Raw genomic sequence first — 19,068 nt, forward strand, 5'->3', positions numbered from 1 at the left:
AATGCTGCTGCTAAACAAAATACAAGAAATGAAGTGGCTTTTTAAAGGAGGTTTATTTATAGTCCTAAGGCTATAAAAGTGTCCAAACTAAGGCATCAACAAGAGGATACTTTCACTGAAGAATGGCTGACGGTGTCTGGAACACCTCTGTCAGCTTGGAAGGCACGAAGCTGACGTCTGCTGTTCCTTTGCTTCCTGATTGCATTTCAAAATGGTGTTCTCCTAAATGTCTCTGGGCTTGTCTCTCTTAGCTTGTCTGTAGCAAACTCTGGGCCAGTATCTCTAAATGTCTCCAAGCATCTGCTTTCAATGGCCATCTCCAAAATGTCTCTCTCAGTTACTCTTGGGGTGTTTTGTCCTCTCTTAGCTCCTGTGCATCCTGAGCTTGGCATCTCCAAATGTCCTTCTGTTTGCAACTTCAAGCATCTCTAAGCATCTCTAAGTGTCAGCAGCATCTGGTTCTGTGTTGGTTCTTTTTAAAGGACTCCAGTAAAATAATCAAGACCCACCCTGAATGGGTGGGACTAAATCTCATGGAAACATTCAGTCAAGAGTTCACACCATAATCAAAAAGATTAATGAATCTGCCCTCACAGGATTGCATTAAAGACTATGGCTTTTTCTGGGGGACATAATATATACAAACTGGCACAGTTTGCTAAAGCTGCTGGCATGCAATATACTGGAAATGGATTGGTTTTTACAGTGAGGGCTTATTAGTTCATACATGTACAGTTCCAAGCCCATGAAAATGTCCAATTAAGATATCAACGGGATGATACCCTCTCTGGGTAAAGGCTGATGGCATCTGAGGTTCCTTTGTCACATGGGAAAGTGCATGGCTGGCAACTGCTGATCCTTATCTCCTGGCTTCTGTTCTCCCTGTCTCATGGGAAAGCACATGGTGACATCTGCTGGTCTTCTCTCCTGGGCTCTGATTTCAGTGCCTTTCTCTCTCAGCTCCTGTGATCCTTCTTGCTTCTCCTGGGGTGTTTTCTCTCTTAAGTGTCTGTGGGTCCTCTCTTAGCTTCTCTGGTGCAAACTTGGGATTTCATCTCTGAGCTTCTCTCCTGGTTCTGGTTTCAATGGCTGTCTCCAAAATGTTTCTCTAAAATGTCTCTCTGTGCTCTCTGAATTTCACCTATCTTTTATGCTCTCACAGAGGACCCCAGCAAGGGCTGGGTCACATCTCCATGGAAACAATCTAAAGGTCCCACCAAACAATAGGTCTTCACCCACAGGGATGGATTAAAAGAACATAAGCTTTTCTGGGGTACCTAACAGATTCAAACCAGCACAAAAGTCTTGTATTATAAGTAGTGACTTTAAATGTAAATGGTTTAAAATCTCTAGTCAAAAGGCAGAAATTGGCAGAATGGATTAAAAAAATAGCATAACCCTACTATAAGCTGTCTGCAAGAGATTCATCCTTAAATTCAAAGATACAAGTAGGTTGAGGGTAAAAGGATGGGAAAAACTATACCATGCAAGTAGTAACCAAAAGAGAGCTGGGGTGGCTATACTAATATTGGATATAATAGACTTCAAGTCAAAAACAGCTATGAGGGACAAAGATGGACAGTATATTACTGATAAAGGGGAGAATTCAGCAGGAAAATGTAACAATTATAAATATATATGCACCTAACAGCAGATCCTGAAAATATATGAAGCAAATACTGAAAGATATGAAGGGAGATTTTGATGGTTCTGTATTATTAGTAGGAGACTTTAATACACCACTCTCAATAATGGACAGAACATCTAGTCAGAAGATCAATAAGGAAGTGGAAGACTTGACTGATATTCTAAACCAACTAGACCTAACAGACATATATAGAACACTTTATCCAACAGCAGCAGAATGCACATTTTTCTTGAGTGCACATGGATCATTCTCCAGAATAGACTATATGTTGGTGTGCCAGTTCGATGTATTATGTCCCCCAAAACGCATTATCTTTGATGCACTCTTGTGTGGGCAGATATATTAGTGTTGATTAGATTTTGGAATCCTTTGGGTGTTCCCATGGAGATGTGATTCAGTCAACTGTGGACAAGACCTTTGGTTGGATAATTTCCATGGAGTTATTGCTCCACCCATTCAGAGTGGGTCAGAATTAAATTACTGGAGCACTATATAAGCTCAGACAGAAGGAGCAAGCTTGCTATAGTCAAGAGGGACACTTTGAAGAATGCACAGGAACTGAGAGAAACTGCAGTTTACAGAGGCATTTTGAACACAGCCTTTGAAAGCAGACTTTTGTTCCAGAGAAGCTAAGAGAGGACAAACATCCCAAGAGCAACTGAGAGTGACATCTTGGAGAGAAGCTGAAGCCTAGAGAGGAACGTCCTGGGAGAAAGCCATTTTGAAACCAGAACTCTGGAGCAGATGCCAGCCATGTGCCTTCCCAGCTAACAGAGATTTTCCAGACACCACTGGCCATCCTCCAGTGCAGGTACTCGATTGTTGATGCATTGCTTGGATACTTTATGGCCTTAAGACTGTAACTGTTTAACCAAATAAACCCCGTTTATAGAAGCCAGTCCATCTCTGGTGTTTTGCATTCCAGCAGCAACTAGAACAGTTGGCTTATAAAACAAATTCCAATAAATTAAAAAATATTAGAATCATACATGTATATTTTCTGGCCACAATGGAATGAAGCTAGAAATCAGTAACAGAGAGAGAAATGAAAAATTCACAAATATTTAGAAATTAAACATCATACTCTTTTAGAAACGATGGGCTAAATATGAAAAGAAATGAAATTAGGAAGTATCTTGAGGTGAATGAAAATGAAAATACAACACACTCAAAATTATGGGTTGCCCCAAAGGCAGTGCTGAGAGGGAAATTTATAGCTCTATATGATTACATTGAAAAAGAAGCAGGAGGAGCTAAGATGGTGGCATAGAGAGGAGTGCAAGACTGTTAGTCCCCCCCGGAACAATTCATAAATGACCAAAAAACTAGTAAATAAGCTGGAATAACTGCAGGGAGACAAAGGTGACTGTCCACTCATCATCTACCAACCTGAATTGGGAGGAATGCCCGAGATCGCAGCATAAAATCTGTAAGTAAAAACTGCGGACCCGAGCTGAGAGCTGAGAGCTGAGAGCCCCTCCCTCATGGAATCTTCGCAGTGCTAGAGAGCAGCACTCTCTCAGCCCCACTCCAACTGGGGTTTTAATGTCAACTGCTCAATACAGACAGTGAATCCTCAACAAGCAGACAGAGGCTTTTGGTGACAACTGACCTTACGAGAGTAGCGGTACATATCTGTCTCAGGACGGGGAGCCCAGAGGATTGGGTGTTATCTGTAGCTGACAGGTGAATCTGGGAGCCTTCTGTCCCTTTCTGTCTCTGTGGAGAAAACCTCAGCCACTTTCAGCTCGCAGCACTTCACAGTAAAGGAAGCCTCAGCCATTTTAAAATCAAAACACTTTGATCAGCAGAGTCAGAGAAACAAAGAACTTATTGATATACAGATGACATTTCTGGAGGGGGCATAGCTTCCCAAGAGGAAAGGGAGGGGCCCAGCTCTACTGCCTGCCTTTCCGGAGCCAGACCCCAAAGCCTGGGGGAGGAGAGCCACAGGCCACACCCTCTTACACAGGCGGTGACAGGCTGACAGGTGCACCTGCTGGGCAGAAAAGCACAGGTGTATCAATCCTCTAAGAAAAACCTCCAGGGAAACCAAATACTGAATATTACCTCCTTCTGTGACCTGAGCCTGTTCTTGTCTGGGAAAACCTGATTGGGGTGGCCTAGGAGGTCAGATGCCTCGACAACAGAAAACTACAATCTACACTAAGAAAAATGAAGTTATGGCCCAGTCAAAGGAACAAACGTACCCTTCAACTGAGATACAGGAATTTAAACAACTAATGCTAAATCAATTAAAAAAGTTTAGAGAAGATTTCGCAAAAGAGATAGAGGCTGTAAAGAAAACACTGGGCATACATAAGGCAGAAATCGAAAGTTCAAAAAAACAACTAGTAGAATCTGTGGAAACGAAAGGCACAACACAAGAGATGAAAGACACAATGGAAACATACAACAGAAGATCTCAAGAGGCAGAAGAAAACACTCAGTAACTGGAGAACAAACACCTGAAAGCCTACATGCAAAGGAGCAGATGGAGAAAAGAATGAAAACATATGAGCAATATCTCCGGGAACTTAAGGATGAAACAAAGTACAAGAATGTACCTGTCATTGGTGTCCCAGAAGGAGAAGAGAAGGGAAAAGGGGCAGAAGCGATAATAGAGGAAATAATGAAAATTTCCCATCTCTTATGAAAGACATAAAATTACAGATCCAAGAAGTGCAGCATACTCAAAACAGAATAGATATAAATAGGCCTACACCAAGACACTTAATAATCAGGTTATCAAATGTCAAAGACAGAGAATCCTGAAAGCAGCAAGAGAAAAGCAATCCATCACATACAAAGGAAGCTTAATAAGACTATGTGTGGATCTCAGCAGAAACCATGGAGGCAAGAAGGAAGTGGTGTGATACATTTAAGATACTGAAAGAGAAAAACTGCCAACCAAGAATCCTATATCCAGCAAAGCTGTCCTTCAAATATGAGGGAGAGCTCAAAATATTTTCTGACAAACAGACTATGAGAGACTTTGTGAACAAGACACCTGCCCTACAGGAAATACTAAAGGGAGCACTACAGAGTGATAGGAGAATATAGGAGTGCATGGTTTGGGACACAGTTTTGTGAGATGGTAGCACAGCAATGTAAGTACACTGAACAAAGGTAACTATGAATACAGTTGAGAGAGGAAGGTTGGGAGCATGTGAGACACCAGAAAAAAAGAAGGAAAGATAAGGACTGGGACTGTGTAACTTGGTGAAATCTAGAGTGTTCAACAATTGTGATAAAATGTACAAATATGTTCTTTTACGAGGGAGAACAAGCAAATGTCAACCTTGCAAGGTGTTAAAAATGGGGAGGCATTAGGTGAAGGATGCAATCAATGTAAACTAGAGACTGTAACTAACAGAATCATTGTATTATGCTTCCTTTAATGTAACAAAGGCCATATAGCAAGGTAAATGCAGATAAGAGGAGGGGATAGGGGAGGTATGTTAGACACTTGACATTGGTGGTGTTGTCTGACTCTTTACTCTGATTTAAGGTTATTTTTCCTGTTGCTGCTTCCTAGCTGTCATTTTTTTTTTCCTTTTTCTCTTGCCTCTCTACCTTTTTTGACTCTGCCTCCTGCCTTGTGGAAGAAATGTAGATGCCCTTGTATAGATAGTGGTGAAGGTGGTGAACACATAAAGATGTGACCATACAGAGAACCATCAATTGTTTACTTAGGACAGAATGTATGGTGTGTAAACAAAACCATCTTAAAAAAAAAGGGGGGGTTGATGACAAAACCTCGAGGGCAATATACTGAGTGAAATAAGCCAGACACACAAGGACAAATGTTGCAGGGTCTCACTGATAGGAACTAATTATAATATGTAAACTCATAGACATGTAATATAAGGTACCAAGATATAGGATGAGGCTTAAGAATGGGGAGCAGTTGCTTAGTATGAGCAAAATGTTCAACTAGGATGAACTTAGATGTTTGAAAATGAACAGAGGTGTCGGTAGCAAGATGTGAGAATAACTAACAGTGTCGAATGGTGCATGAATGAGGTGGAAAGGGGAAACTCACAGTCATATATGTCACCAGAAGAAAAGTTGGAAGTCAAAAGATGGGAATGTATAAAAGTGAATCCTGTTGTGGGCAATGTCCATGATTAACTGTACAAATATTAGAAATCTCTTCCATGAACCGGAACAAATGTATGACAATACAATTAGAAGTTAATAATAGAGGGGCATATAGGGAAGAAATATATACCTATTGCAAACTGGATACTACAGTTAGTAGTATTTCAACGTCGTTTCATAAACAGTAACAAATGTACTATGCCAACACTACAAGTCAACAATTGAGGGAGGTTGGTTAGGGATATGGGAGGATTTGAGTTTCCTTTTCTTTCTTTCTTTTTTTTTTTTTCTTTTTTCATCTTTCACTTTATTTCTTGTCTGGAGTAATGAAAAGTTTCTAAAAATTGAACAAAAATTAAGTGTGGTGATGGATGCACAGCTGTATGAGGGTACCAGGGGCAAATGATTGTACACTTTGGATCTTTGGATAATTGTATGGTATCTGAAAAATCCCAATACAAATTAAAAAGGCAAAAAAAAAAAAAAAAAAAAAGAAGCAAGACTTCAAATCAGAGACTTAACTTTAAAACAGGAAAAACAGAAAAAGAAGTGCAAACTTAACCCAAAATGTGAAGGAAGGAGATAGCAAAGATGAGAACAGAAAGAAATGACATAGAAAACAACAACAACAACAAAAAAAAAAAAATAGAGAAAGTCAATAAAACCAAAAGTTGGTTCTTTTTAAAAATCAATTAAAATTGACAAACCATTAGTTAGACTGAGAAATGAAAGAAGAGAAAGGATACAAATAACTAAAATCAGAAATGAAAGGGGGACATGACTGCGAACCCCAGTGAAATAAAAAGGATTATAAGAGAATTCTGTGATCAATTGTATGCTAATAAAATGGATAACCTGGGTGAAATGGACAAATTCTTAGAAACACACAAACTACCTATATTGACTCAAGAAGAAATAGAGGATCTCAGCAAACCAATTACTAGTGAACAGATTGAATCAGTTATCAAAAAACCTCCCAACAAAGAAAAGCCCAGGACCAGATGGCTTCACAAGGTAATTCTACCAAACATTCCAAGAAGATTTTACTTGAAATCTGCTGAAATTCTTCCAAAAGTTGAAGAGGAGGGAACACTCAGTAATGCATTCTATGAGGCCAACATCACCCATGTACCAAAGCCAGATAAGGATACCACAGGAAAAGAAAACTGTAAACCAATATCTCATTATGATTATATATATAACAGTCCTCAACAAGATACTAGAAAACCAAATTCAACAGCATATTAAAAGAATTATACATCATGATTAAATGGGATTTATCCCTGGTATGCAAGAGCTGTTCAACATAACAAAATAAATTAATGTAATACACCACATTTACAGAATGAAGGGAAAAAAACACACGATCATCTAAATTGATGCAGAAAAGGCATTTGACAAAATACAGCACCACTTTTTGATAAAAACACTTAGAACACTAGGAATAGAGGAAAACTTCTACAACATGATAAAGGGCATACATGAAAAGTCCCCAGCTCATGTCTTCTTTAATGGTGAAAGACTGAAAGTTTTTCCTCTAAAATCAGGAACAAGACAAGGATGCCCACTATCACTGTTATTCAACATTGTATTGAAAGTTCTAGCCAGAGCAATTAATCAAGAAAAAGAAATAATTGGAAAGGAAGAAATGAAACTTTCCTTATTTGAAGATGATATGATCTTATATACAGAAAATCCTGAAAAATCCACAAGAAAGCTACTAGAGCTAATAAATGAATTCAGCAAAGTTTCAGGGTACAAGATCAATACCCAAAAATAGTTGTGTTTCTATCACAAGCAATGAACAATCAGAAGAAGAAATCCTTAAAAAAAATTCCATTCACCATCGCAACAAAAAGAATCAAACATCTAGGAATAAATTCAACCAAGGATGTAAAGGACTTATAAACAGAAATCTATAAAACATTACAAAAAGAAATTTGAGAAGACCTAAATAAATAGAAGAAGCTTATGTGTTCATGGATTGGAAGTCTAAATATTATTAATATGGCAATCCTACCCAAAGCAATTTATAGATTCAATGCAATCCCAATCAAAATTCCAACAATCTTCTTTGCAGAAATGGAAAAACCAATCATGAAATTTATATGGAAGGATAAGGGGCCCCAAATAGCTAAAGCCATCTTGAAAAAAAGAATGAATTTGGAGGACTTACACTTCCTGGCTTATTACAAAGCCACAGTAATCAAAAACAGCATGGTTCTGCCACAAGGACAGACCTATAGACCAATGGAATCAAATTGAGAGCTCAGAAATCAACTTTCACATTTATGATCAACTGATTTTTGACAAGGGCCAAAGGCAATTAAATCGGGAGAGAATTTGTATCTTCTACAAATGGGACTGGGACAACTGGATCTCTATTTGGAAAAAAAGAGGACCCCTACCTCTCACCATATTCAAAAATCAACTCAAAATTGATCAAAGACCTAAATATAAGAGCTAGAACTATCATACTACTAGAAGAAAATCTAGGGAAGCATCTCCATGACCTTGTTAGCAATGGTTTCTTAAATTTTACACCCAAAGCACAAGCAACAAAAGAAAATATAGATAAATGGGACCTCATCAAAATTTTAAAAAATTTGTGCCTCAAAGTAGTTCATCATGAAAGTAAAATGACTACCAAAACAATGAGAGAAAATATTTGGAAATGGCATATCTAATAAGGGTTAAATATCCAGAATATATGAAGAACTCCTTTGATTTAACAACAAAAGTGAAACAGCCCAACTAAAAAAGGGCAAAAGACTTGAATAGACATCACTCCAGAGAAGATATACAAATGTCCAGAAAGCACATTAAAAGATGTTCAACATCATTAGCCATCAGGTAATTGCAAATCAAAACTACAAGGAAATATCATTCCTCACCCATTAGAATGGTTGCTACTAAAAACACAGAAAATAACAAGTATTGGATAGGATGCAGGTAAAGAAGAACACTGATTCATTACCAGTGGCCATGTAAAATGGTACAGCTACTGTGGAAGACAGTTTGGCGCTTCCTCCGAAACTAGGTGTATAAATATTGTATGACCTGGCATTCCCACTAAGTATGTACCCAAAAGAACTGAAAGCAGGTAGTTGAACAGATATTTGCACACCAGTGTTCATGGCATTATTCACAATTGCCAAAAGATGGGAGCAACCCAAGTATCCATCAATGGATGAATGGATAAACACAACAGAATATTATTCAGCTGTAAGAAGGAATGAAGTTCTGATGCATATACTACATGGATGAACCTTGAAGATATTATGTTGAATTAAATAGGCCAGAAACAAAAGTACAAATATTTTATAATTTACTTATTTGAATCAATTAGAATAAGCAAACTCATAAAGACAGTAGCTAGAATATAAAGTTACCAGGAGATGGGATGTGGAAAAGGAATGGGAAGATAAGGCTTAAAATGTATGAATATGATTAAAATAGGTAATGTTGGATTCTGTACGTGGTAACAGTATAAAATTTTTTAAACTCTATGGAAGTACACTACACAAACTGTAAATGCTAGTTTAAAATGTGGACTTCATTTAATAGTACAATTATAAAAATGTGCTATCTATCATCAATTGTAGCAAATGTTCCACACCAATGCACAGTGTTGGTCATAGGGTGTTGTATGGGATTCCTGCCTATATTTTATTCATGACTGTTCTGTAAACCCACAGAAAAAAATATTAAAAATAAAAGAATAAAGCTGCCAGGGATATAATCATAGAAATCATTTTGAGGAATATGCTTTCGGTTTTCTTGGGTACATATACAGGAGTGGAAATTGTTAGGCCATAAGATATGATTATGTAATAAATGATAAAAAACTATAATACATTTTACAAAGTGGTTGAATTATTTTATATCCCACCAACATTGTATGAGAGTTCAGGTTACTCTGTATCTTTGCCAACATTTGGCAGTGGTTTTTGTTGCTGTTATCTTTTTTTTTTTTTTTTTTTATTTTAGTCATTCTGGTGGTTGTGTTATAGTATCTTGTGATTTTAGTTTTTATTGCCCTGATGACTATTTGTACTGTTTGCTATCTTTCAGACAGTTCGGCATGGTTTTCCTTATCAGCCCACAGCATTAGCCTTTGATCCTGTTCAGAAAATCCTGGCTATTGGGACAAGAACAGGTGCTATACGAATGTATCCTTAATTTTTGGTTCATTATTCTATGTATTAATATCAACTGTATATCCTTAAACATTCAGGTAAGTGAAATATTTATAACCGGATAAAGTCTATTGTTTCTTTAGAAATGGGAAATTATTGTGATAACCCACATTGTCAAAGTTATTGGCATACTTTTAATATCTGTGAGATCAGTATGCTGCCCCTTCTTTCATTATTGATAAGGTTTTCTTCTCTTTATCCTGACCAGTCTGGCTAGAAACTTATCAACTGTATTGATTTTTACAAAGAACCAACTTTGGTTTCATTGATTTTATGTATTATTTTTCAATATTCTATTCCATCAGTTTCTACTCTAATCTTTTAAGTTTTCTTTCTTTTGCTTAATTTGGGTTTAATTTGTTCTTCTTTGTCTAGCTGAGGCATTATTTAAGACCTGTCTTCTTTTCTAATATATGCCTCTACTGGTATAAATTTCCCTCCAAAGTCTGCTTTAGTGTTATCCCAGATTTTTTAAATTAAATTTTTTATTTTGAGATAATTATAGATTCACATGTAGTCCTAAGAAATAATACAGAAGGATCCCATAGACCATTGATCCATTTTCCCCCAATGGTAACATCTTATTAAACTATAGTTACAATAACACTACCAGGATATTGACATTTTAACAGTCAAGATACAGAACATTTCTCTCACCTCAGTGATTCCTCATCTTGTTCTTTTAGAGCCATACTCCATCCTTCAACTTTTCTACTCAAATCCCTGACCCCTGACAACCACTAAGCTGTTCTTCAATAATTTTGCCTTCTCAAGGATGTCATATAAATGGAATAATACAGTATTTAAATTTTTGGGATTGTCTTTCTTCAGCATAATTCTCTGAAGATTCACCCAAGTTGTTGCATGTAACAGTAGTTCATTCCTTTTTGTTGTGGAGTAGTATTCCATGGTATGGATGTACAACCATTTGTTTAAGCATTCACCTGTTGAAGGACTTTGGGTTGTTTCCAGTTTGGGGTAATATGACTAAAATGGCTCTGTACATTTGTGTGCATGTTTTTGTGTGAGCATAAATTTTCATTTGTCTGGGATAAATGCCCAGGAGTGCAGTTAGGGATGGGTGAAGGCATATGGTAGTTGCCTGTGTAGTTTTAAAGGAAACAAACTGTTTTCCTTAGTGTCTGTAGCATTTTACACTTTCACCCCCCAGTGAATGAGTGATCCTGTTTCTCCACATCATTAGCTCTACTTTGTATTGCCACTATTTTTTATTTTAGATATTCTGAGAATTGTATAGTGATATCTTACTGTGGTTTTAATTTGCATTTCCATGATGGCTAATTATGAATGTATTTTCATGTGCTTATTTGTCATATGTATATTCTCTTTGTTGAAATGTCTGTGCATGTCTTTTGCCTCTTTACTATGTGGATTGATTTTTGTGTGTGTGTGTGTTTTTATTTTTATTTTATTTTTTTAATTTTAATTTTATTTTTTAAAATTTTTATCATTGTTTTTTTATTCATATTTATTGAGATATATTCACATACAATGCAGTCATACAAAACAAAGCATACATTCAATTGTTACCATACCATTAGATAGTTGTGCATTCATCATAAAATTAATTTTTGACATTTTCATTACCATACACACAAAAATAATAAGAATAAAAATTAAAGTGAAAAAGGACAATTAAAGTGAAAAAGAACACTGGCTGCCTTTTTTTTTTTTCTTCCCCCATTTTTCTTCTCATCCATCCATAAACTAGACAAAGGGGAGTATGGTCCATATGTCTTTCCCAATCACATTGTCACCCCCTCATAAGCTACATTTTTATACAATCGTCTTCAAGATTCATGGGTTCTGGGTTGTAGTTTGGATAATTTCAGGTATTTACTACTAGCTATTCCAAGTCATTAGAACCTAAGAAGGGTTGTCTATATTGTATGTAAGAGTGCCCAACAGAGTGACCTCTCAGCTCCTTTTGGAATCTCTCAGCCACTGAAGCTTATTTCATTTCCTTTCATATCCCCCTTCTGGTCAAGAAGATGTTCTCCGTCCCATGATGCAGGGTCTAGATTCCTCCCTGGGAATCTTATTCCATGTTGCCAGGGGGATTCACTCCCCTGGGTGTCAGATTCCACATGGGGGAGGGCAGTGCTTTCACCTGCCAAGTTGGCTTAGCTAGAGAGAGAGGGCCACATCTGAGCAACAAAGAGGCATTTGGGGGGAGGCTCTTAGGCACAATTATAGGGAGGCCTAGCCTCTCTTTTGCAGCAACAGTCTTCCCAAGGGCAAGTCCTGTGGTAGAGGGCTCAGTCCATCAAACCACCAGTAGCCTATGTCTGTGAGCACATTAGCAACCATCAAGGTGAGGGGACCCAACACCCCTGCATTTTCCACCAGCTCCTCAAGGGGGCTCTGTATATTTTTTTTCATTTTTTTTAATTAACTCTTTTTTTTTAAAAATCAACTATATTAAAAAAATTTAAAAAACCATACAATTAAAAAAACATTTCAAACCAACCCTAACAAGGGAGTTCAACATGTTCCTACTCTACCCCAAGAAAATAACCTAATATAGCAACAATAGAACTTGTTCCTACCATACCCATCAGAAATTAACAAACCATAGTCATTCCTGGGCATTCCCAGAATGTTGAATTTACCCACGATAGCTTATCTGTTCTTACTGGTTATCATCCCCCCTTCATTAATTGTTCTCTGTTGCTAGTTCCCCTACATTCTACATTATACACCATTAATTTTACGAGTGTGTTGTTTAACCTCCAGGTGTTTGTGAATTTTCTAAGTCTCTTATGGTTATTGACATCTAATTGTATTCCATTGTGGATGGAGAATGTGCTTTGAATAATTTCAAATTTTGTGCATTTATTGAGGCTTGTTTTATGTCCCAGCATATGGTCTATTCTGGAGAGAGTTCCATGATCACTAGAGAAGAATGTGTATCCTGGTAATTTGGGATGTAATGTTCTATATATGTCTGTTAAATCAAATTCATTTATCCAATTGTTTAGGTTTTCATTTTCCTTATTGGTCTTCTGTCTGGTTGATCTGTCTATAAGAGAGAGTCATGTGTTGAGATCTCCCACAATTATTGTGGAAACATCCATTGCTTCCTTTAGTTTTGTCGGTGTTTGTCTCATGTATTTTGTGGCACCATGACTGCGTGCATAAACATTTATGATTGTTGTTTCTTCTTGTTGAATTGCCCCTTTTATTAGTATGTAGTGGCCTTCTTGGTCTCTCAGAACATCCTTGCATTTAAAGTCTATTTTATCTGAGATTAATATTGCTACTCCTGCTTTCTTTTGGCTATAGCTTGCCTGAAATATTTTTTCCATCCTTGCACTTTCAATTTCTTTGTGTCCCTGTCTAAGATGAGTCTCTTGTATGCAAGATATTGATGGTTCATATTTTTTGATCCATTCTGCCAATCTATGTCTTTTAATTGGGGAGTTTAATCCATTTACATTCAACGTTATTACTGTGAAGGCACTTCTTGAATCAGCCATCCTATCCTTTGGTTTATGTTTGTCAGGTATATTTTTTCCCTCTCTCTCTTACTGTCCTTTAATGAACCAATATTGAATCTCTTTAGTACTGAACCTTTCTCCACCTCTCTCTCTCCTTTCTTTGTTTCTCTGTCGGTAGGGCTCCTTTAGAATCTGAAGTAGGGCAGTCTTTTATTAGCAAAACCTCTCAGTATTTGTTTGTCTGTGAAAAGTTTAAGCTCTCCCTCAAATTTGAAGGAGAGCTTTGCTGGATAAAGTATTCTTGGTTGGAAATTTTTCTCTCTCAGAATTTTAAGTACATCATGCCTCTGCCATCTCGCCTCCATGGTGGCTGCTGAGTAGTTACTACTTAGTCTTTTGTTGTTTCCTTTGTGTGTGATGAATTGCTTTTCTCTTGCTGCTTTCAGAACTTGCTCCTTCTCTTCAGTATTTGAGAGTCTGATCAGAATATGTCTCGTAGTGGGTTTATTTGGTTTTATTCTATTTGGAGTTCACTGGGCATTTATGCTTTGTGTATTTATATTTTGTAGAAGGTTAGGGAAGTTTTCTCCAACAATTTTTTTGAATACTCTTTCTAGACCTTTGCCCTTCTCTTCCCCTTCTGGGACACCAATGAGTCTTATATTTGGACGTTTTATTTATCTGTCATATCCCTGAGATCCATTTCGATTTTTTTGATTTTTTCCCCATCCTTTCTTTTGTTCTTTCATTTTCCATTCTGTGGCCCTCAAGGTCGCTGATTCATTGTTCAGCTTCCTCTAGTCTTGTATTATGAGTGTTCAGATTCTTTTTAATTTGGACTACAGTTTCTTTTATTTCCGTAAGATCATCTATTTTTTTTTTATTTACTCTTGCAATTCTTTCTTTATGCTCTTCTAGGGTCTTCTTCATGTCCTTTATATCCTGTGCCATGTTCTTCATGTCCTTTATATCCTGTGCCATGCTCTCGTTGTTTGTCTTTAGTTCTTTGATTAATTGCTCCAAGTACTATGTCTCCTTTGATCTTTCAATTTGGGTGTTTGGGTTTGGGTTATCCATATTGTTTGTTTATTTCATATACTTTAAAATTTTCTGTTGTTTTTGGCCTCTTGGCATTTGCTTTACTTGATAGGGTTCTTTTAGGATATGAAGACTTATTCAAATCGCTATCTGTAATTTGTCAGATCTACAGCTTGGTGGCATAGCCAGCAGATGGCGTCCGTGAGTCACCTATTCCCCTCAAGTCAGTTCTCCCCAGCTTTGTCTTTGTGGTATGTGGGGGTCTGATTCTTGCGGGGTCCAATTGGTGTACCCAGTTTGGGTGTGTTTTAGGTGCTGTCTGCCCTGAATGTGGGGCACGTGTCTGAGTGGTTAGGGAGTATTCTAGTTTGCTAATGCTGCCAGAATGCAAAGCACCAGAAATGGATTGGCTTTTATAAAAGGGGGTTTACTTGGTTACATAGTTACAGTCTTAAGGCCATAAAATGTCCAAGGTAACACAGAAGCAATCGGTTACCTTCACTGGAGGATGGCCAATAGTGTCCGGAAAACCTCTGCTAGCTGGGAAGGCACGTGTCTGGTGTTTCAAGATGGCTTTCTCCCAGGATGTTCCTCTCTGGGCTGCAGTTCCTCAAAAATGTCACTCTTAGTTGCACTTGGGGTATTTGTCCTCTCTTAGCTTCTCCGGAGCAAGAGTCTGCTTTCAACGGCTGTCTTCAAACTCGCTCATCTGCAACTCCTGTGCTTTCTTCAAAGTGTCCCTCTTGGCTGTAGCTCCTCTTCAAAATGGCACTGTCAGCTGCACTGAGTTCCTTCTGTTTGTCAGCTCATTTATATGGTTCCACTGATCAAGGCCCACCCTGAATGGGTGGGGCCACTCCTCCATGGAAATTATCTCATCAGAGTTATCATCTACAGTTGGGTGGGGTGCATTTCCATGGAATCACTCAAAGAATTACAATCTAATTAACACTGATAGTTCTGCCCACACAAGATGACATCAAATATAATGGCATTTGGGGGACATAATACATTCCAACTGGCACAGGGAGGGAGGGCAGCTTTAATAATCAGACCTCCCAGGTGTTACTGGAGATTTAAGGCTGTTGCAAGAGTCTAAACCTTTGGTTCAGTCTCACCCCAGATTGTCTCTGCCGCTGACCCACAAGTCCTTGGTATTGGCGTATGGTCCCTGGGATTTCCAAGTGGGTCCCTCTTCCAAGCCGTGCCCTTCTAGGGCCTCTGCTGAGGGAAGGTAATGCTACATCAGAAGTGTGTGCTATCCTTCACGGGAAGTTTTGGGCCACTGGGCCATGTAGGTGCATTCCCAGCCTGCTGTAAGGATGGCTGTATGGAGCATGTTAATTTCCCCCTTTTCACACAGCTCCATCTTCGCAGCTCTGGGACAATTAGCTGTGGGTGTGCGAAAGGCTACTGTCCATGCCCAGTACTGTGGCGTGTGCACATGATGCTGGAAACACTTCCTGTCACTGGGTTTTTGGACATGGCTCTGGGCTGTGGTGCCGGCACCAGGAAGGAGCGTTCCCAGCCCACCGGGAAGATGTCTGCAAGGGGTGTTGTTATTTTCCCCTTTTGGCTCACCGCTACTCTGAGACTATTAGCAGCGGGTGCATGAAAGGCTTCCACGCCAGATATTGAGGCATACCTAGAGCCTGTCCCTGCTGTGCTTCACTGTGCAGTTCTTGCTGCTGCATCTGCAGCTGGTTTTGGGTTTTTTTAAAATGAGCTAGTCCATCTCCAAATGCCCCACAGTTTCCCCATACCGCAGCATGGCTGCCGGATATTCAGCAAGCTTACTCACTCGTTTCAGAATGCAGACTCCTGGTTTCACCAAGTGCATGGTCCCTGTGGATTTAGCAGACCTTGTCCAGCTGGTGCATCACTGGAACTGGTGTTCTGGGTCACTTTCTGGCTTTTATCTAGTATTTTTCATGGAGGTGATTTTTGCGCTGTCTCTCCTAGCTGCCATCTTAGGTTCTCTCCTATGTGGATTGATTTTGATTGTTGAGTTTTGACAGTTAGAATATATTCTACATACTAGTCCTTTGTTGGAGATGTGGCCTGCAATTATTTTCTCCAGTCTTTAGCATGTCTTTTCATCTTCATATCAGGTCTTAACACAGAGTCCAATTTATCAGTTTTTCATTTTATAAGTTGTGCTTTTGGTATCACCTCTGAGTATTCTTTGCATAGTGCTGGATCTTGGCCATTTTCCCCATGTTAATTTCTAAAAATATAATTTTAAATTTAAGTTCCAATTTTGTTTTGAATTTACTTTTTATTTGTACTGGCTTGTCTGGTTTTGCTATATGGGTAATACTAGCTTTAGAAAATGAATTGAGAAGTGTTCCCTATTCATCTGTTTTCTGGAGGATATTGTGTAAAATTGGTATTCATTCTTGTTTAAATATTTGGTCAAATTATCTAGTGAAATTATCTTGGACTGGAGATTATTAGACAGGAGCTTTTTTTTTTTTAATTAGAGTAGTTGTAAAGAATATGTGAAGAATACATGTAAAGAATACAGTGTTCCCATCTATGCCCCTGCCCCATTATTAACACTTTGCATTAGTGCGATACCTTTGTTAAAATTGATGCAAGAATATTATAATTATATTATTTGTTATAGTCCATAGTTTACATTAGGGTGTATTCCCCCCCCCCCATATACTACCCTATTATTAGCATCTTGCATTGGTGTGGTACATTTGTTACAATTCATGAAGGAACAATGGGTTCCCTGTGTTGTACAGTCCTATGTATTATTGTTTAATTTTTATTCTAGTTACATGTATACAATGTATTTCCCCTTTTAGCCACATTCACATATATAATTCAGTGCTGTTAATTATACTCACAGCATTGTGCTACCATCATCCGTGCTGTTGCATTAACCAGAACTTCATTACTTTTTTTGAAATGCAATTTTATTGAGATAGATATATTCACACACCATATAATCCATCCCAAGTATACAATCAGTGGCTCATAATATCATCTTTTAGTTTTGCATTCATCACCACAATTTTAGAACATTTTCATTACTCCCCCAAAACAATAAAAATTAAAAATTAAAATTAAAAAAAACACCCAAAATATCTCATACTCCTTATTCCCCCCTATTATTTATATATTCTTCTCTTTATTTTATTACTCATCTGCTCATACACTGGATCCAGGGAGTGTCAGTCAGAAGGTTTTCACAATCACATGGCCACACAATAAAAGCTATATAGTTATGTAATCATTATGAAAAATCAAGGCTATCCATTACAGTTCAACAGTTTCAGGTATTTCCTTCTACCTATTCTAACACACTAGAAAATAAAAGAATATATAATGCATAAGAACACCCTCCAGAATGACCTCTTAACTCTATTTGAAATCTCTTAGCCACTGAAACTTTATTTTGTTGCATTTCTTTTCCCGCTTTTGGTCAAGAAGTCAATCTCATCCTTCTTTTTTAAAGCTGAATAATATTCCATTGTATATATACACCATATTTTGGTTATCCATTCATCAGCTGATGGACACTTGGGTTGCTTCTATCTTTTGGCAATTGTGAATAATGCTTCTATGATCATTGGTGTGCAAATATATCTACAGGAGATTTTAAATTACAAACTCTATTTTATAAGTAGATATAGGACTATTCTGGTTGTTTATTTCTTCTTGGCTAGTTTTAATGCTTTGTGATTTTCAAGGAAATGGTCCATTTTTTCCAATAGATTAATTTATTAATGTTAAATTGTTCATAGCATTACTTTATTATCCTTTTAGTGGCTGCAGGATCTGTAGTGGCAATCTCTTCTTTTATTTGTTATACTGGTGATTTGTGTGTTTTTTCCCTTTTATTTTTGTCATACTTACTAGTGGTTTATCAATTTTGTTGAGTTTTCTAAAGAACTGTCTTTTTGTTTCGTTGATTTTTCTCTATTTTCTAGTTTTTAATTTTTCAGTTTATGTTCTTAATTTTCTTCATTCCTTTTGCTTTCATTTTATTTTGCTTTTTTTTTGATAGTTTTGTGAAGTAATACCTTAGATTTTTTTATTTGATACATTTCCTCTTTTCTCATGTATGCATTTAGAGCAATTAATTTCCCTCTGAGCACTGATTTAGTGGGTCCTACATATTTTGATAGGATGTATCTTCATTTTCATTTTCATTTTCATTCAGTTCCACATTTTAAAAAAATTTCCCCTGACTCTTCTATGATCCATTGATTATTTACAAGTGTTTTTCTTTTGTTTCATTTTGGTTTTGTAAACAATGCTAGGATGTTTATTTTGAAGGAAAGTATCATCACAAACTAATACTTTGTGTTTTACTAAAAGTAAACAGCAAGATAGGGTAAAACAATATTTTTAACAAAATCCTTCTAACAGAGCCTAAGAGGATACTTTCAAAGGTAATGTTCTAGTTTGCTAATGCTGCAGAATGCAAAACACCAGAGATGGACAGGCTTTTATAAAATGGGGGTTTATTTCACTACACAGTTATAGTCTTAAGGCCACAAAGCATCCAAGTAACACCTCAGCAATTGGGTACCTTCACCGGAGGACAGCCAGTGGTGTCCGGAAAACCTCTGTTAGCTGGGAAGGCACGTGGCTGGCGTCT

The 19,068-nt window shown here is 37.5% G+C and overlaps 1 protein-coding gene across 7 annotated transcripts in view; it reads left to right on the forward strand.

The window, feature by feature from the left end:
• The window catches only part of STXBP5L (syntaxin binding protein 5 like), a 553,599-nt gene that overhangs the window by 140,851 nt on the left and 393,680 nt on the right, over positions 1-19,068 (forward strand). For all 7 annotated transcript variants that reach the window (XM_037836387.1, XM_037836395.1, XM_037836407.1 and 4 more), the window contains exon 3: positions 9,827-9,924. In XM_037836387.1, coding sequence (XP_037692315.1) covers positions 9,827-9,924 — 98 coding nt within the window. The remainder of the gene's footprint in view (positions 1-9,826; positions 9,925-19,068) is intronic.

The sequence above is a fragment of the Choloepus didactylus genome, chromosome 1 (assembly GCF_015220235.1).
Source record: "Choloepus didactylus isolate mChoDid1 chromosome 1, mChoDid1.pri, whole genome shotgun sequence".
Taxonomy (NCBI): domain Eukaryota; kingdom Metazoa; phylum Chordata; class Mammalia; order Pilosa; family Megalonychidae; genus Choloepus; species Choloepus didactylus.